Source organism: Furipterus horrens, unplaced genomic scaffold, assembly GCF_987537825.1.
Source record: "Furipterus horrens unplaced genomic scaffold, mFurHor1.1.pri manual_scaffold_5, whole genome shotgun sequence".
Classification (NCBI taxonomy): Eukaryota; Metazoa; Chordata; class Mammalia; order Chiroptera; family Furipteridae; genus Furipterus; species Furipterus horrens.
Genome location: NW_028327175.1, coordinates 80,452,524 through 80,465,639, shown reverse-complemented (window position 1 = coordinate 80,465,639; position 13,116 = coordinate 80,452,524). Strand labels below are relative to the sequence as shown.

General features: G+C 37.8%; 1 protein-coding gene across 2 annotated transcripts in view; it reads right to left on the bottom strand.

Annotated features, from left to right (window-relative positions):
• The window catches only part of AP3S1 (adaptor related protein complex 3 subunit sigma 1), a 54,288-nt gene that overhangs the window by 38,182 nt on the left and 2,990 nt on the right, over positions 1-13,116 (bottom strand). For both annotated transcript variants that reach the window (XM_090279033.1, XM_090279032.1), the window contains exon 2: positions 2,268-2,359. In XM_090279033.1, coding sequence (XP_090135159.1) covers positions 2,268-2,359 — 92 coding nt within the window. The remainder of the gene's footprint in view (positions 1-2,267; positions 2,360-13,116) is intronic.

Here is a 13,116-nt window from a genome sequence, read left to right as displayed (position 1 = left end):
CTAAATATAATCAAAGCTAACTGAACACTCAAACAAGACACAAGAAAATGGCATCTATTATTTACTCAGTAAAAGTAACACTGAATTTGTAAGTTCTGTAGAAACAATTTCTTTATATACACAATATATTTTTATTCTCCAACAGCAAAAGGGGAAATAAACTTTGACAATTTTTTTTTACCATGCTAGATATGTTTCTAGAAAAGATTTAATTAAAAATATGGTTATGCACATTAAACATTCTCTGAAATTATTTTTATAGGTTATGAGTGCAATTGTTCCTTGAAAAAGACAAAAAGAGCCAGCCATGACAAAATTTAGAGAACAGCATTCCAGGCAGAGGTAACAACTAATAAAAAGGCCATTTCATCAAGAACAAAACATGGATGTTCAGGGAAGAAAAAGATAGTCTGAGCACAAAGAAAGATTAGTAAGCAATGAGGTAAGGCTTTACTTCATCTGGAGTCAGCAGTTTCGCATTTACCTTAAACTTTTGTTTGGCTCTGCTTTAAAAGAAGATGACCAAACTTTTGAAAGTTTTAAAATGGCTATTAATGTTATTAAAATAAATAAAAAATATTAATATGGCAAGTATGTATTTTGCCTATAAAAATATAATTTCATCTTTAAACTACAGTACCATACTAACAAACATGGTACAAATTCTTGTATGGAATGCAATACACCATATAAAACCACAGAATTTTAGAAATCCCCTTAGTCCAAATACCTCATTTTACACAGGTTCAAAACTGACGTATTAATACAAAAATTTGAGTTACCTGACCGGGAAAACCAGCATGCTAGTGACAAAACTAGAACTAAACCAGATGTGTAGCCTCATCTCTCATGCAGTATTTGCTTTCTACTTTTTATAAGGTTGGAAAAGAATAATCACAAAGTCAACCCATAATTTCTAGTTCAAACAGTGCCCTGGTTAGATCAGTAGAGCTCTTGCACATCTACCACATGCAGTGCACTATGCTGGACAGTAAGTTTCGTATGAGATAAGAGATTTAGAGGCTGATAGGAAGGGAAGTAATAGTAATGGCAAAGACAACTAAACTATGAAAGTTTAAGAGAAATAAGAAAAGCACAATTACAAAAACAGAAAGCAGGTGTACCTGTCAACTATTAAGTTGGAAGCCTTGAGTTAATGGCAAAATTTACAAATATTTTGTCAATTTAAGAAAAGCATGATATAACTTTTTATGAAAGCAAACTTCCTACCTGATAAAAAGTAATTTATGTTCAGATAAGAATTACTTCTCTACTGTCCTATTTTTCATAATATGCATTGTATACCTTAAAATACAAAAGTGTAGGTTTCTCTAACCTGTGATTATTCATAATGGGGATCAGTTAAACTTTAGTTTTTGAATTGTCAATGAGGAAATATCTTGTTCAGAAATTAATTATATAAACAAGGGGAAACATTTATAAAACTATTTAATGCAAATTATTTTCATGAAACCCATTAATTTAAAAGTATTTATAATAGCTGCAAGTTAGTTTTAAGTAATTTTATCTTAAAATTATTTTTATTGAAATATATTTGATATATAATACTGTATAAATTATAAGTAATTCTTATTTAATCATTTAAAATAGAAAATTAGCTGAATTCTAATCTATCTCTGTACAGATATGCCTATATATATACGTGTACACACAGAGACATATATTTAAAAAGCAGACTTCAGTCTTGTTTGTAATAACAAAATAAAGAATATAATCTAAAATTTAATGAACATATCTATTCACTCTAAGGAATAACCAGTAGTCATTACAAAGAATGAGGTTGCTCTAGATATTTATATGCAAAGCTTTTCAAAACACTAAGTGAAAACAAGCAACATGCTAACTAGCATACACAGTTTGATCCCATAGGTAAAATATTTTAAGATCATACTTTTATATGCTAGTCAAAGCAAAATTAATTTTCTAGAAGGATACACAAGAAACTGGGAAGAAGGTCTAAAATTGGAAGAGAGAGACTCTTGATTTATAGTTTATACTTCCTTGTAATTTTTGAATTTTTACCATAGAGAATATATTACCTTTAGATAAAATACTTTTATACAATTATTTTAAAAATTGCTTATCTTTAAAATTTTCTTTAAGTTAGATTTATAGCTAACATAGGTGGCAATTAATTCACCTGATCCAATAAACTAAAATTAGGAAATTTTACCATGAACAGGTTTAACAGTATGTATTTTAATCATAGTAAAAGATTAGAATTGTCTATGAAAAGCTTTACTTACAATCCTCCTTCTAGGAAATTACAAACATTTTCATCCCTCTTAGATACCAAATGGAATGTCTCCCTGATGATTTGCTGTTGTGTATCTTCACTCTGAGAAAGAATAATTCATATATGTTAGGATCAAATTTATAGGTTTAAAAGCATTTTAAAATTTTATAAATAGGCTTCTGGTCAAGAAGGTAGAGTAGATGAACGCTGTGCTCACTTCCTCCCATGACCAGAACAAAATTACAACTAAACTACAGAACAACCCTCATTGAGAACCTCCTGAAGATTAGCTGAACAGAAGTCCTATAACTAAGGATACACCAAAGAAGCCAGCTGGAGGCAGGTAGGAGAGGTGAAAACCAGGGGGGATTGGAGCTGAGTGAGATAGAGGGCTTCTGAAGTCCTAGGCACTCCTCGTAAAGGTCCTGTAGTGCACAGACTTACTTGCTGACAGATTCACTCATTCTGGAGAGGCAGATCAAAGGGTGTCAGGGAGGAACAGAACTGTCTGGCTTTGGGGTAAGGGCTGGAGGGGCAGGTTTTTCCCAGACAGAAGTGTTAGCAGAGGCCATTGTTCCTTTGTTGAACCCCCACCCACCCCTGACCCAACCCACACTCACAGGTGGGTGCCATATCTGGGCTTCCATCAAACTTGCTAACAGTTTGCCTAATTCTGGTGATTCTCTGCGACCCTACCTCACCCAGCTTGTAGGCCCACCCAAGCTGTTTCCAGTGGCTTTTCCATACAAACGGCCTGTCTTGGCTCATGCTTCAGACTTTCCTAAAATCTCTTAAAGGTTCAAAAACCCAAAACAAGCAGCACCTAGCCTCACTGTACCCTATATCTCTTAATAAAATTGAGTGCCAAGCCTAGCACTCGCAGTGGCAATCCTCAATGCTCCTTAGACTCTCCCAGGCTTCTCCAAACCCAGCATAAGTGTCAACCATCTGTAGATCACTTTGTAGCTCGTACTACGTAGCCCTGAACAGGGCACAGGCAGCAGCTGACCTTGGGCTGCACTAGAGTCCATCCCAACCACTTTCACAAATGACACACTCTAAGGGCAGATTTAGCAGACACCAGTACTGCTCTGTAGGATCAACCCTTGCACAAACCGCTCCTCCACTGTAGTCACAGCCAGCTCTTATGACCAATCAGCTGAGGTTCAATGCCTCCCAATGACATGCCAACAGTAATCAAGGCTCAACTACAAGAGCAGGGCATGCACAACCCACACAAGGGACACTTCCAGAGTATCCTGCTCAGGTTACCAGGGAGACTGCGCCACTGGGTCCCCCATGACATTTAGTCCATAAGGTCACTCTACCAAGACCAAGAAACATAGAAGTTCTACCTAATATATAGAAACAAAGGGAGGTGGCCAAAATGAGGAGACAAAGAAGCATGTCCCAGATGAAAGATCAACAAAGCTTCAAAAAAAGAACTAAAGAAAATGGAGACAAGCAAAGGAAATAGACATATAAGCCCAGGAAGCAGAGAGTCCTAAACAAGATGAATTTGAAGAAGCCCACAACAAGACACATCATAATTAAAATGCCCAAGGTTAAACACAAAGAGAAACTCTAAATAGCAGCAAAAGAGACCCAAGATGGAGGGGAAGATACAATAACCTCCTAGGACCAAACTATTACAACTAAATTAAAGAAAAATCATCCTGAATAACCAACTGAACACTAGCTGGAGAGAAGCCTCATAACCAAGGATATACAGAAGAAACTACTTCACCACAATAAGACTGGTAGGGAGTATGGAGGTGCATCAGGGCTGACTGGACTCCCACAGATGTCAGCTAAAGTTCCAGAGGAACATTAAGTGGTCAGGCGGGTTCCTCCTGAGAAGTGTGGGGTCTAAAACCCAAGGTGGGGTCCCCAGTCTAAAGCACCACAACTGGGAAAGGAACCCAAATAACATCCATCTGTAAAAGCAGTGGGGTTTCCATCTGCTAGGGAGAGACAGTTAGAGACGCAGAGAGCCTTTTAAAGGGCTAACACACCAAATTTCATTTGCAGCCACTTACCTTGGGTTCTGGCACAGGGAGGACAAAGTGGATTAGAGACTTGTGAGAAAAGTCTGGGGTTGGTGGATGTGGGAAGAGAGCTGAGAAATCAGCTGCCAGGGTTTCCCCATACTGCAGGAGCCATCTTTCTTGGGCAGAGCACTGTCCTCCATGTGGCATCAGCCTGAGGAGGAACAATTTCCCCACCCACAGGAATGCCTCTCATGCCACCCTGTGAAGTTTAAGCCAGGCTGCTGAGTAGAGCTCCGGGACTTTAGCTGACCCTCCTTCAGGTTCTGTGCTGGTAAAAGCTAGCTCGGTGCACAGCCTAGTTCTTTCTGGATACACCCAGGCCCAGCAGGGGAGCCATAAGCTGTGGATAGCTAACACCTCCAAATAGATTGCCCAGGGCCAGTCACAAACAGCATCTGACATAAGTCTGCACCAGTCTTTGCAGAACTACCTAATTCATAGAAATAAATACAAAGAAGCAGCCAAAATGGGAAGACAAAGAAACAGGCACCAATGAAAAAAACAAGAGAACTCGCCAGAAAAACTAAATAAAATTGAGGCAAGCAATTTATCAGATACAGAGTTTAGAGTAATGATTATAAGGATACTCAACAGCATGAAAAAAGTCTATAAAAACCATAAAAAAGGACTAGTCAGAAATAAAGAATGAAATACCTGAAATAAATAATACACTGAAAGGAATAAGCAGTAGGTTCGATGAAACAGAGGATCAAATCAGTGATCTGAAATACAAGGTAGATAAAAACACCCAGACAGAGCAGCAAAAGGAAACAAACTTTTTTTTTAATGAGCAGAGCTTAAGAAACCTTTGGGACAACAGAAGTGTAACAACATCTGCATCATAGAAATTCCAGAGGGAGACTTCCGGGCAAGATGGAGGCATAGACAGACACGCTGCGTCTCCCTCCACAACTAAGAAGGAATACAACTACCTCAAAACTGTAGACAACCAGAAGTTCCAGAAAATCAAGCTGCATGGAAGTCCAACAAACAAAGATATGAAGAAGACATACTCATCCAGACAGGTAGGAGGGGCGGAGAGGAAGCAGTGTGGCAGCGGTAGCAGTGGTGGCAGCGGCAGGCCAGTGGAAAGCATAGTCACACATTTTTAAAAGTAGGGAGGGACACCTGGGGAGCGCTGACAGTGCCAGACCAGACCATGCAGCTCATGGTTCCAGCACCAGGAAAAATAAAGCTTCATTGCTTCTGACTGTGAAAACCCGTGAGAGTTGGGGCAGAGGAAGAAATTGCTGGTCTCTCAGCACAGTCCATTTGTTTAAAGGGCCCCCATGGTCCTAGAATACCTGTGGACCCACCCACTCTGGGAATGTTGACCAGGGCAACAGCTAGAGGTATGCCAGTGCCATATGGGAAGCAGGAGAAGTCCCTGGAAAAGGGGTGAGTGCTAAGCATGCAGTATTGTTCCCTCTCAGACCCCTTCCCCACAAACAGCACCACGACGTGATGAAATGGGCCACATTATACTGACAAATACTTAAGGCTCTGCCCCTTACAACACAACAGGTGCGACAGCTCTACCTAAGACAGAGAAGCAAACACAGAATCCAGTCAAGATGAGGAGACAAGAAATATGGCCCCAAAAAGGGAACGATCAAGGTTTCAATGATAGAACTAAGTGATGAGGAGACAGCAAATGTAACAGATGAGAAAATAGCCAACCTAACAGACATAGAGTTCAAAACACTGGTGTTAAAGATGCTCACAGACTTGAAAGATATGCTTAAGTATGGCAAACGCAGAAAGGAAGAGTGAAGGTTATGCTAAATGAAATGAAGGAAAATCCACACAAAACAATGGTAAAGGGAAGGAAACTGGCGTTCAAATCAATGATTTGGAACATAAGGAAGAAAAAACAGCCAATCGGTATAAAATGAGGAAACAAGAATTGAAAAAAATGAGGAGAGGCTTAAGAACCTCTGGGACAACTTTAAACATGCCAACATCCGAACCATAGGGGTGCCAGAAGGAGAAGAGAAAGAGCAAGAAATTGAAAACTTATGTGAAAAAATAATGAAGGAAAACTTCCCAAATTTGGCAAAGGAAATAGACATACAAGTCCAGGAAATGTAGAGCGTTCCAAACAAGCTAGACCCAAAAAGGACCACACCAAGACACACCATAATTAAAATGCCAAAGGTGAAAGATAAAAAGAGAATCTTAAATGCAGCAAAAGAAAAGAAGAGAGTTACCTACAAAGGGGTGCCTATAAGACTATCAGCTGGTTTCTCAAAAGAAACTTTCCTGGATACTGTGGCTCAGTGGATTGAGTGTTGGCATGCGAGCCAAGTGTCGCTGATTGGATTCCCAGTCATGGCACATGACTAGGTTGCATGTCAGGTCCCCAGTTGGGGGCACGAGTGAGAGGCAACCACAAAGTGATGTTTCTCCCCCTCTCTTTCTCCTTTCCCTTCTCTCTAAAAATAAACAAACAAATAAACAAATAAATAAATTATTTAAAAAAGAAAAAAGAAACTTTGCAGGCAAGAAGGGACTGGCAAGAAATATTCAAGGTGATGAAAAGCAAGGACTTACCACCAAGATTACTCTATCCAGCAAAGCTATCATTTAGAATGGAAGGGCAGATAAAGTGCTTCCCAGACAAGGTAAAGCTAAAGATCATCATCACCAAGCCATCATTATATGAAATGTTAAAGGGACTTACTTAAGAAAAAGAAGATCAAAACTATCAACATTAAAATGACAACAAACTCACAACTATCAACAACTGAATCTAAAATATAAGAACAAAATTCAACTAAGCAAACCAAAATGGGAACAGAATCATAGGTATGGGGATCATCTGGAGGGTTATCAGCTGGAAGAGGGAAGGGGGAGAAATGGGGAAATGGTTCAGGGATTAAGAAGAATAATTGTTTTGTACGAAATAGACAGGGGGAAGCTAAGAATAATATAGGAAAGGGTGAAGCCAAAGAGCTTATATGAATGACCCATGGACATGAACTAAGGGAGTGGGGGATTGCTGAAGGGAAGGGGGGTACTGGGCAGAGGGGAGCAAAGAGAAAAGAAATTGGGACAACTGTAACAACATAATCAATGTAATATACTTTAAAAAAGACTATAAACACTGTCATTTTATTTTTTATATTCAAAACAGGCAAAACTAAACAATAAATTGTGTAAGAACAATATGTGACAAAAATAAAATATAATTTAAAAAATTCAAAATGGTGATTATAGAGAGAAAACAGGATGAAATACAAGAGAGATACAGAAAGATTTCAAAGATATTGATAATTTTTCTTAAAAAGGGACGGTAAACACACAGTAGGTCATTATTTATTATATCTTACAGGTAGTTAATATATATATATTCTTTTGTACCTATTCAATATTTCATTTAAAATTTGAAAAGAAAGGAGGGAGAAAAAGCACTGTGTAAGACAGATGTCCTTTTCCTTCCTCATGTTTGCTTTATTGTTTCTGTCACCTCCTTCTGTCTTCAACTAGAGCTAAGTGGTGTCCCTTGGACGACCTCAACTATTCTTGTGGCTTCAACCATATTATCTTCCTAATCTTCAAATGTCCCATATCTCTAGTGCCTAAAAGAAGACTGTCTTCTTTTATGAGTTGGGGTAGATACTTCCAGCTTCCAAAGACATACGAGGTCTGTCCAAAAAAAGTCCAACTGTTGTTAATATAAAAAGAATGGTTTGCGTGACATCAATGTAACCTGGGAGCCAAGGAGAGTGGACTGGAATGCACATGCGTGAACAGTGATGACTCCACTGTATTAGTCAGTGGGGCGGTAGATGCCGTCGAGTGAGCATGTGGACTGTGTGGTTGTGGCATTCAAAATGTCTGAGCGAGTACAGCAGTGAATCTGCATCAACTTTGCGTTAAGCTTAAATATTCCTCTGTGGAAAGTATTCAGATGATTCAGAAGGCCACAGCTAAGGATAACTGGTGATTGGCAGCTTAATCATGATGACGCAGCCACTCACACATCACGTCTTGTGCAGTTTTTTTGTGAAACACCAAATCACCCAGGTGACTCAGCCCCCCTACAGACCTGATTTGGTGCCCTGTGACTTCTGGCTTTTCCCAAAACTAAAATCACCTTTGAAAGGGAAGAGATCTCAGATCATCAATGAGATTCAGGAAAATATGACAAGGCAGCTGATGGCAATTGGGAGAAGATGTGTAAAGTCCCAAGGTGCCTACTTGAAGGGGACTGAGGCATCGCTGTCCTATGCACAACATTTCTTGTATCTCATATCTTCTTCAACAAATGTCTGTTTTTCATGTTACATGGCTAGATACTTTCTGGATATTCGTATCTCTACTTATAGCCCATAAATTTATGTTAAAACTTAAATGTTGAAGATTAAAAAACATTACATTTTTTCTAAAATCTATTTTTATCACTATAATCTAATCTTAGTTAATAATATCACCATTCACCAGACTCTTAAGCCAAAACTCCTGATGGCTGCATTTCTTTCACTTCCCATGTCCATTCAATCACTGAATTCAGTTAATTTTATTTCAGCAACAGTAAAGCTAGATTCAAAGACATGACCTCAACTCAGATTCTTACTCTTACTCAGAATACTTAAGAACCAGCCAAATGTTTACTTTGCCACCTGTCTCTCTACTCCATCCCACACATCACCAGAATTACTTTCTAAAAAAAACCAAAACAGTATTTGTTACTTCCCTTCTAAAAGCCCTTCAGTTTCCATCTAATCTAAAATAAAATCCAAACTCCCTACCCTGTCATAAAACACCCTCCAAAATTTAACTCAGACTAAAGTCTCAAATTTCATCTTCTATTTCTTTCTATACAATCTGCTCGAACCACATTGAACTTCTCTCTGCTCCCTTCATATTTTCCTTTCTCATCCCATTCTCTAACAACATCCTTTTAAGATGCAGCTCAAACATGATAACTTCCATGAAGTCTTTTTTTTTTTTTTCACTTTCCTAGGAAAAATTAGTCCCTTTTTCTTTAGTGATTCTTTGGCACTGTTTTTATTTCTGTGTACATTTATAACAAAGTGCTCAAATTTCCTTTGTTAGACATTTGAAGTCAAACAGACTTTGAGCTCCTCCAGATATTCTCTGAATCTGAAATTCTCAACAAGTGGCTAGCACAGAGTAGCCAATAAAGGTGTACTGAATAAATAAATGTGTAATTTAAAAGATGGAATCCATATCCCTTTGTCTTATCAAATATCAAGGTCATTTTCCACACATACATAAAAAGACACAATGAAGTAAAGACAATATGGTGTAATCGTTAAAAAGTATAAGGCCTTTTCTAATTAAGGTGGTAGACTAAACATACATCTACTTTTGTTGTCTTCTCCCCTAGCTAAAAATGATGATAAATAGTTGGCTTTCTTATATATTTTTTAAAAGACCTAAAACCACAAGGATGAAAGTAGGAAAGGAAGAAAAGGGAAACAAAATTTGTAAAGTGGTTGAATAAGTGGTAAAGTATTAAGTTAACCTGAGAAAATGTAATCCTAAATTGGTGACCAGGAAACCCAAGAACTAACCCAATTTGTACTACAACATAGCCAAAGACTCAGGAATTGGTGGTCTTAGGTACTTCTGGAAGTGAAGATGTAGAGAGGAATGTAAAATAAGAAGGGCTGTGGAAGAAGCAGAAAGATCACTAAATTCCCTCCAGCATCCCCAAGAAAAGTCTGTAGGCTTATTCCCAGGAGTAGCAAGGAGTATATGGTAGGCAGAATAATGGCCCACCAAAGATGACAATATCCTGATCCCTGGAACCTGTGAATATACAGCCTCTTACAAGACTAAGGGACTTTGTAGATGTGATTAAATTAATGACCTTGAAAGGGGCAGATTAACCCATATTATGTAAGTGGGCCTAATTTAATCACATGACTCCTTAGAATCATAAAATTTTTCCTGGGTTATGGTCAGAGGGAGATGTGACTAGAGAAGTCATCAGAGAAATGCTATGTAACTGGTTATAAGAATGAGAAAGGAAGCCATAAGCCAAGAACAGTAGGTGGCCTCAAAGGCAAGGAAATGGATTCTCTCCTAGAGCCTCCAGAAAGATATGCAGTTCTGCTGATACCTTGATTTTAGCCCAGTAAAACCCATGTCAGACTTCTAACTCACGGAACTGTTGCTTATTAAGTTTGTGTTGTTTTAAGCTACTAAGTATGTGGCCATGTGGTAGAGCAGCAGTAAAAACAAAATACAGGGACCATACTAAAAACGTTGGGGAGAGTGGGATAAAAAATGTACACATATCAGATGCTGAAATCCCTAGCTCTCTTCTTCAATCAGTTTCTATAATTCCTACAGTCAGGTCTTCTTCATCCTCCAGGCAGGAGCCTGGAACTCACTTCTCCTGGGAAATCTACTCAGATCTTGAAATAATGACATTGAAGATTCCAACTATGGCAGAAACTATTCGTTATTTGTTCTAGTTGTTTTACTTACCAGACACAAAATTCAACAATATTTTCCATTCTTCCTTGAATTTAGGGGAATCCATACAACTCATTTCTGGCCAATGGAATGTGGTTGGTGGATGCAGAGCTATGCCAGAGCTGGCACAACTGAAAGTCAATTGTGCATTCAGTGCCATCACCTGAAACTGGCCATATAGCAAACACTTCAAATCAGAGCTTTTTCCTCCCTGGTAAGACAGTTGTTAAAAATATAGGTACCATCTAAGCTTCACCCATAAAAATTCCTGCACAATCGTTCATGTTAGCTAGATGCAGAAGTTCTTTTCATCCATTATCAAGAATGACAAACAAATGCCCACACAGAAGGTTCTAGCTGATCAGGACGACCAGTATTGGACTTTACGTGAGTGAGAAATAAAACTCTCATTATGTTAAGCCACTAAGATTTGGGAGATTGTTGTTACATCAACTGCAATTCTTAAACTAGCTAAATTGCCTGATCATCTCAAGTTAAGCTCATATAGACAATCTCTAATAATAGATTCATAGCTTCCAATTAGTTTTTAGTATCCTAGCCTTAGACAGGAGCAGTCAACCAAGGACACTGAACATTTAACATAAAAGCTAAAGATGAAATAGGAGGGAAAGTGACTCCGAAGAAACAAACTAAGTAGGGAGAAGAAAATTTTAAAATACATACCATTAATATCAGACAGGTAAGAAAGAAAATGTCACCATGAAACAAGAAAGGAATAACAGAAAACAGTAACATTCAAAGATTAAAAAGGAACTCATGGAAATTAAAACTATTAAGAGAAATTTTAACACTTGTATGAGAAAAGCTGAAATACGAAGTTGAGAAAATCATCCCGAAAATAGTCAAAGGGCAAAAAGACAAAAAAACATGAGAAAGGATAAAAGTAGAACAGTCCAGAGAAATGCTGAATAAAAGATTCAAAAAGAGGACACAAACAGAAAGTTTTCAACCAGAGAGGACAAGAGTTTTCAGAATAAAAGGACCCATCAAGTATCCAGCACAATTAATGAAAACTGACTCATAGCATGGGTCTGTGAAACTTTAGAAACTACAAGTAAGAATCTTCATACTTTCTGGGCAGTAAAACAGATCATATGCAAAGAATAATCAGAATTGTTTTAGGCTTTTGACAAGCAATACTGGAAACTGAAAGGTATGGCGCAAGCTGATCGGATTTCCTAACACTATAGTTTCATCACTGAAGTCAAGAGATACATTTCATTAGTCACAACCCCTACATGACTTTAGTCTAAAGACTGTAACAGAATTACAAAAGGCATTATTTCATTAATGCATTAATGAAAAATAATTTTTTTAAATTCAGTAACCCACTAGTAAAACTTTCTCTTTTCCTATGTTCTTTTCCTGTCCTTAGGCATGTCATAAAAGGTATCTACAAAACCAAAACTTCCCTCTTAATCTGACATTAAATGTCATTATCGTTATCCCTCCCTCCCACATACAGAGAATTTTCTTCTTAAAATGTATTCATTCACTCCACTAGATGTTAGAATAGTGAGGATTACCAAGATGAAAAAAAAAAAAATCCTTTCTCAGACCTTAATATAAGAAATAAAATATGAATTAACTATTTTAAACTTTTATTTCGTGTTCTATATCTTGCTTTTTTATATTTCAAAAAAGAAATAGATATCTTTATAATCAAAATTAGAGGGCAATCCCTGACATACAAATAATATAATATATAATATATAACATATAACAGTATAAGAAGTAAAGGGGAACAATGACTTTCAACAGCAAGATTATCATCTTCAAAGAAAAGTGACAGACATTTAGGAAGGTCCTTACAAAATGGGTAGATCCCTGGCTGCGTGGCTCAGTTAGTTGGAGCGTCATCCTGTGCACTGAAGGTTTTGGGTTTGATACCCAGTCAGGGCACATACCTAGGCTGTGGATTCAATCCCTGGTCAGGGCGCACACTGGAGGCAACAGATTGATGTTTCCCTCTCTTCCCCATCCCACTTCCTCTCTCTATAAAATCAGTGAACAAATCCTCAGGTGAGAATTAAGAAAAAGAAAGAATAGGTGTTGATAGAATTAAAAAATGCAGAGAATAGATAAAAGTAAAATCCTGAGAACCAAGAGGAGTCTTTCATGAAGATAAAAAGCTTCAGGGAATGGTTAAGTGATACCTGAGTTAGCTAGGCCTGGAACAAGGGGTCGAATCTAGACATTTGGCAATGGAAGGAAAGGACATTTTAAGCAGTGAGAATAGAATAAACTTTGGTGCCCTATACAAACACACCCCATTTCCAAAAGCTCTTTCCTTACATATTTTGCTCTTGCCTGGCCAGTTTTCTCAGTGTTCCT